The sequence below is a fragment of the Pundamilia nyererei genome, unplaced genomic scaffold (assembly GCF_000239375.1).
Source record: "Pundamilia nyererei isolate P.nyererei 1_Seehausen unplaced genomic scaffold, PunNye1.0 scaffold00021, whole genome shotgun sequence".
NCBI lineage: Eukaryota > Metazoa > Chordata > Actinopteri > Cichliformes > Cichlidae > Pundamilia > Pundamilia nyererei.
This window is the reverse complement of record NW_005187422.1, coordinates 5,263,908-5,271,161: the sequence shown is the minus strand read 5'-3', so window position 1 is coordinate 5,271,161 and position 7,254 is coordinate 5,263,908. Positions and strand designations below refer to the sequence as shown.

Here is a 7,254-nt window from a genome sequence, read left to right as displayed (position 1 = left end):
AGAAGAAGAAGAAGAAGAAGAAGAAGAAGAAGAAGAAGAAGAAGAAGAAGAAGAAGAAGAAGAAGAAGAAGAAGAAGAAGAAGAAGAAGAAGAAACAAGGAAAAAGCACTAAATCTATCTCTGTACAAGCCAAGCAGACAGCCACACTGTGAGCCTTACATTTTGTTTTAATATAAAACATCAAAAGTCTAATCAAACTGTGGTCTCTCTTACCATAGGCTGCACAACCATATCCACAAATAATGCTAATCACAGTGTGAATCAGAGCTACCAACTTTCACTATTAAATCTTTGATGCTCTATTAAAATCAGTTTCTATTTAAGTAGAAATAACCATGAAAGATATTCTCCACTCTCACCCAGAGAGATGAGTTCTGGAGATTTCTACCCTCTGCTTTTTGGACACATTTCTTTTTAACTGGTTGCAGAAGGTTTGTCCAAAAATAAATAAAATAGGTACTCAGAAACCACATGTTACAATAGGGTAGATATTTCATAAACAGGGTACTTCTGCTCTTGACTTCTAAAATTCTAAATCAGAAATCTTAATCTGTATTTGTTTAAATCTTGAATGACCATGATGGCTCAGACACAATGTGTTGTTCCACTGCTTGGACAGAGCCCTCACTACATTTTATTACTATAAAACTGCTTACATGTATCTATCTAGCCGTGGTTATTTAAGTACTTACAGACACAAATTTCCCAAGTGTAACCAATAAGCTGGCACAAGTGGTAGGTTCAATGTGCTATTGGTACAATGACACCATCCCAAAATTTAATGCATCTTTTTTCTGAATAACACATTATGTAATCAGAAAAAAGAAAACGCAAATAAAATATAATTTCTGCTGTACTTGTGAACAAGACCTTAAATGTTCTTCATTAATAACTATGATACTTACTACAGGGTCTTTCACTATATCAATTAGAGAGATTATGTTAGGACCTCCACGCAGGTTCTCCAGAATCTTAATTTCACGCTTTATTTTCTTTTTCTTTACAGGCTAAAGGATAAACGAAGAAAAAGAGTTAGGATGCATAATGACTTCATGAGATATAAAAGTAAGCCTTTGTACAGCTTTACCTTGAGTATCTTCACCACAACCTTCTCGTTATTGGTGATGTTGATTGCCTCAAAGACTTCACTGTACTTGCCACGTCCTAACTTCCGCACTAACTGAAAATCATCCTGGTTTCTGTGAAATACAGTAATTTTGCAACCAAATATCAGTTACGAACATTTCTCAACTAGCATGTGTAAATTTGTCTAGAAGTCAAAATATTTACCCCCATTCAACCACATGGGACTCATAGTCCCAGTACTCCCTTGGCCGGTGAGTGTTGACCTCTGTGTACACTCGGGCCCGGCTTGGCACGGGTCCTGACATGTCCGACAGCTTGGCGGATATGATGGGGAAATCTTACTGCAGCGGATGACAGCCAGAGGGATGGAGGCTGGGGGGGAGGAAGAGGGGGTGGGGGAGGGAGGTAGGGGTGAGGGGGTAGATCCCACAAGGGAATGGGGTTGGGGGGATTTTGCCTGAGGATGGGGGGAGGGGCCACCAGGGGCAAGGTGGGAAAGCTGACAAAAAATGATTGGAACAGAAAATTAATGATCAAAGAAACCTGGCTTAAGGTTTAAGGTATCTGGTTAAGATAACATACGCTAGCCTGTTTCAGTTCAAGGTTAAAGGAGCTAGTAAACACAAACAGAAGTGATTAATTAGTCAAATGGCTTTGGCCAAACCCTAAGAGAGAACATGACATCAACAGGTGGATTACCTGCGATGTGCGATAACTGTGATCAATATTGTGATAACAATATGACTTCTGATAAAATAAATAGCAAAATAAATAAATACATAATTTCCGTTTTACTGCAACAGTTTTATTTAAAGAAAGCTGCTGTATTAGCAGTGTAACAACAAAGTGCACTTTAACATTGAAACATTGCCCCCATAAAAGATTTTCTGAGGCTTGAATTCTGAAAGACATCCTTCCCGATCTCTATAATTAGTTTTAAATAAACATAACTTAAATTATACTGCAAATGTGCAGTGCAGTGCAGTTGTTCATCATTTTACCACTCACCAAGTAGTTATGTCTAGAAAATACACAGTCTCTAGACACCATGTTTTCAGTTCAAAGTCTTCGGTGAGGAAGTGCACTGTGAAACTCATATATGGTTCCGTTGTGCGACTTGACCATAGGTCTGTAGCGCTTGCGTAGTTTTCAGCTTGGCTTAGTTCAAACATCATGGTCTTGCGGCATGTTTCGTACATTTGTGGAATGGCGAACTGGTGAAGCCCTCCCTGCTAACTGTATTTATAGGCATCATGTCTTTAGCCAAAAAAATGTGTAATGGCCTCTGTTATTTCTTTGTACCGCTTCGACGTTTTCTCATAAGGAGTTCCACTTGAAAAACTCTGATACAGAGACGGCTGTTGGACTGCGGTGCTCTTTGTCTTAACATTAGCAACCTTTGTTTGGCTAGCCCTGTCTTTCTGGAACTCTTCAAACAGTTCTCTGTGGTTGTATTGAAGATGATGGTGGAGATTAGTTGTGTTTCCTCTGGTGGTTGCCACGAGTGTCCGGCAAGTTTTGCAGAGTACCTGTGTTTGGTAAAGGTCGTGTTTATTAAATCCAAAGTACCTCCAAATAAGCGAGGTACTATTTTTTTTTTTTAGCCACGAGTTCATAAGTCAGTAGCGCTTTCGTCATGCGTCTCGCTCTCAGATGACAGAAACCCAGTAGAGTCAGTCGAATAGGTACTAGGTGAAAAGGGCTATTAATCCCAAATAGGGCAGAGCAATATGGCCAAAAATATTTATCACAATATATATTTGAAAATTTGCGATAACAATATAACTGACAGTATAATTGACGCAAGACAAATACAAATACTTTACAACTCCACAACTTCATTAGTGCAAAAAAGAAAAAAAAATCCATCAATGTATTTTCACTTAAACACGCAGCTGTTTTTATGTGCATTAAAGTTATATAAAAATTTAACAGTGCAAATGCAAATTCTTTGCTGACAGTTTAACCAAAAGGCATTTCCAGTGGAAATTGGCCAACATATCCTGAGCATAACCATGTATAATATCCACAAAACTTAAAGAGGTTATACACACACAATACGGTAACATTATGTTGAGCCACAGTACGCATCACTCCACAAGGCTCCTGACTACGGTAGCCGTAATTCCCCGACAATCCATCAAGCGGTGCGGCTTATATATAGCATATCATAGCTTATCAAAGTCGTACTAAACATTTTTTGACAGATTTTTGGATCGGATCAGTAATAACGACGGTCTGGTTGCACGCACTTTGGTGTGTATCTGACGGACGAAAGCCAAACCAGTTCCACACCACTGAAGTTGCACCATGCACCAAGTTAGCACATGATTCTCCTTATGGGGACCTGATATGTTTAATATGCTGCTGAGAATATAGCCCAGAAGAAGCGTATAGTATAGCTTTTATTTTGGAAAGAGCCATTTCTCTGTAATAAACTCTCTTTTCCAAAGATGAGTGATTTCTCGATCAGATAGATTCATTTTTTTATTACTTTGTTGTTTCAGCAACATTAAATTTAAAAACTGTACTTTTGAGTTAAAATATATATTTATAATTTTAATAAATGACAAATTAAAAAAGGCATGAACATTTTTTTGTATCGAAAAAAAAATACCAAAACCGTGACACCAAAGTATCGAACCGAACCGCGAATTTTGTGTATCATTATATAGCGATATATTCTTTTCTTCTGTATAACGTATTTTACACACTATAAGGCACACTTATCATCTTTTAATTTTCTCAAAAATCGACAGTGTGCCTTATGTATGACTTCTGGTTGTGCTTACTGACCTCGAACCGATATTATGTGGTACACAGCGCGCAGATATCTGTCAAAAATTTTTTAGTATGACTTTGGTAAGCTATGAAGGCGCACCGCTTGATGGATTGCCGGAGCATTATGGCTGCCGTAGTCAGGAGCCCTGCGCACTAATCTGGGTCCAAAATGCCGTCCACGTCAGGTCCCAAAGTCAAAACGAACACTGCTGCATCACTGAGAGTTAAAAACTGTCTAAATTCTTTCATCCTTAATAAAATCATCAGCGTTGCTGCTTTACCAGGTGTAACAATTAAGTTTAACATCCAGGCATCCATGAAAACAGAATTTATTAAATTTAAAGTTAGAAGTTAGCAGGAAGTTAGCTCGCTATTTACCAACTAAACACGATATGCCATGTCATGACTGAGAGGTTTCTGAAAAAATTAAAATGTACAGCTCTGCTATCACTTCCAACATAAATGAAGACAGAAAACTAAACAGCAGTGACGTTTGTAGGGTTACTGAAGTTGGACTAGCTGGTATATAATGATCTCCTACGTGATCGCTAGCAAAACATCTACGTTAGCATAACATTAGCATCGTGAAGCTGAAAGATGAACATTAACTTTTTTCCACTCGATAAAAGTTAATGTGAGGGTTTCTGGTGGTAAGGTAACAAATGCAATCGCATGGCAGGATGTTGTAAACGGACCAAATTTCAGTCAGGAGAACAACTGAGAAAATCCATCCACAATATGAGGTTAGTCATTAATAAACTGCAACAACATGGGAATAGAGCAGCTGCGAGAGAATTCAGCATTAATGAATCAATGGTATGGAAGTGGAGGAAGCACAGTTTTTGTCTTTCCCCATATTCCAAAAGTGCTTCGTCTTAGGGCTGTGCGATATGACCAAAATCTCATATCCCGATATAAGAATTATATCGTCCAGATAACGATATAAAATCACAAAAATGTAAAATTTTCTGTAAATTCTGTGAATCTTGGGCAGCTCGTCTTGCGGGAAGTGTTTCCAGCTGCACGTCATGTGTCAAGTGTTTTAACCGATGCATGAAACTATACATTTTTAGACGTAAGTTGTAAAGGCCACCGTTTTCTTTGTGAGTATTTATTACACGGCGTGCTGCGGGGAAAAGCCTGTTCTAACGTTTGAGTCTAAGGTTTATTTTTTAGCACCTGGCGGCTCTTTTTTGCTTCTCATCCGTAAATAATCTGCTCTTTCACGTGATTCAGTTTATTTTGAAAAGTCTCAACAGGATCTTGGGCTTTATTGTGAAAGGTTTATGTGGAACATAAGCAAGCGGACACGCGATGGTTTTACTGTCGTTGTTGCTAACCACAACACATAAAAACAGGTGCTTGTATGTCCGTAGTGTGGTTATATTAAATATAAGAGAAAGAGAGAATTTTAAGAAATTAATATAACCACTACAGTGACCATCAAAACAATGAAAAAATATTGCCGTAAACAGTTTATTTTGCGACACCACGAAACAAACAATAGCTAAAATGAAACGATAGACGTTTTTATATCGTCATCCGATATATATCGTTATATCGAACAGCCCTACTTCGTCTCTTTGCTATTTCTGTCGCCCGGCATAATTTGCAGATGTTGTATTCAGCCGCTGCAATGCTTTCGACCAAAACAGGTGCGGCTTGATGACACCATCAACATGCGCTATTGTGGTAGAGTGGTATAGTAAAAATCTCTACCGTTGGCCAAATTTCTATTGTTTCTACCGTATACCGTTTATACCACCCACCCCTACTCGCTAGTTTCCACATAAACATGCTATAGCATATTCTGACAGGGAGGTTTCTGGGGGGGGGGGGGGGGGGGGGAGAGCTCTGCTATCACTTCCAACATAAACGAAGACAGAAAACTAAACAGCAGTGACTTTTGTAATTTGCAGATAATATTGCTTGCAGCCGCTGCAATGCTTTCGACCAAAACAGGCGCAGCTTGATGACACCATCAACATGCGCTATCGCGGTAGAGCGGTGTAGTCAAAATCTCTACAATTGGCCAAATTCATATCGTTTCTACCATATACCCCTACTTCATGGGATGGGTTTCTATGGTCAAACAGCTTCACCCAAGCTTTACATCACCAAGCACAATGTAAATTATTGGAGACAGCGCTGTAAAGCATTAAGCTGGACATGGAGTGACAAATCACACTTCCCTGTTTGGCAATCCAATGGACAAGTCTAGGGTTGGTGGTTGCCAGAATTGTACCGCACTGTGCCGAATGTGAAATTCGTTGGAGGGGAATTATGATGTGGGGTTGTTTTTCATGAGTCCATTAGTTCCAGTGAAAGAAACTGTTAACACTTTAGTATAAAAAGACATTTTTAAAAATTTCATGCTCCCAACTTTATGGGAACAGTTTGGAGATGGCCTATTCCTGTTCCAACATGACTGCACACTAGTGCACACAGTCCATAAAGACATGGATGAGTTAAGTTGGTGTAGAAGAACTTGATTGGCCTCAAACTTTACCAGCACTTCATGTCCAACATCAGTGTCTGACCTCACAAATGCACTTCTGGAACAATGGTCACAAATTCTCATAAACAGTGCTAAACTTGTGAAAACCTTTTCCATTAGAGTTGAAACCATAATAATAATAATAATAATGGGATATCTCTCAAGGTCTTACGCATGTCAGGCAAACAAGTAAAAGCAACATAATGTATATAACGCCAACTGGATGTTATCACTTCAGCTTATGACCCTTCGTTTTGACTGACCATTGGGGATTAAAAAAACCGTTAGCTCTCTCTTTCACACGTGATTGACACAGTCTTCCACATAGGGTAAATACAAAAACATCCCGAATGTACCTTTCCGCATATATTCCTAAATTTAACTTAACTTTAAGAAATGAATCGTCCCTCACTTATAATCAACGAAGAATCATGCACCGGGGACCTTTTTTCAGATGAACCGGTGGAACACCGGATAAACTCGTGGGTTCAATAGAAATTCCGCTAACTTTAGCTAGATGGAGGAGTTAAGTAGTCCTCTTGCACATTTAAGTATTGCCAAATTGAATTAACCTTTTGCACAAGGCTCGCATACCACCTTTCACCGAAAACCGCAACACTAGATATAACGGTAACGTGGACTAGAGTCATGTTATCTTTCAATTAGATAATTTGCGTACTCGTTTGAATTCGACATTCGGTAAGTCAAATGTAATGCGGTGGATATTGTGTTTATCGATAGTTCAAGCACTTGATCTAGTTCGTTAAATCCAAGACCGGCACTGCTTTCTGTGTATTGAGGTTTCGTTAACTTATGGGCTCTGGGCAGGCCCTGTCTAATAGCCTGCTAACCTTATCATGGCTAACATTAGATTCCAACAGAAAAGCTGT

General features: G+C 39.0%; 1 protein-coding gene across 1 annotated transcript in view; it reads right to left on the bottom strand.

Moving 5' to 3' along the window:
- The window catches only part of LOC102215507 (casein kinase II subunit alpha), an 8,955-nt gene extending 7,465 nt beyond the window's left edge, over positions 1–1,490 (bottom strand). Inside the window, exons 1-3 of the mRNA XM_005726744.1 lie at positions 1,291–1,490; positions 1,088–1,199; positions 906–1,007 (exon numbers count right to left, since the gene is read on the bottom strand). Of these exons, the coding sequence (XP_005726801.1) occupies positions 906–1,007; positions 1,088–1,199; positions 1,291–1,391 (315 nt within the window). The 5' untranslated portion in view covers positions 1,392–1,490. The remainder of the gene's footprint in view (positions 1–905; positions 1,008–1,087; positions 1,200–1,290) is intronic.
- Between the last annotated feature and the right edge of the window lie 5,764 nt (positions 1,491–7,254).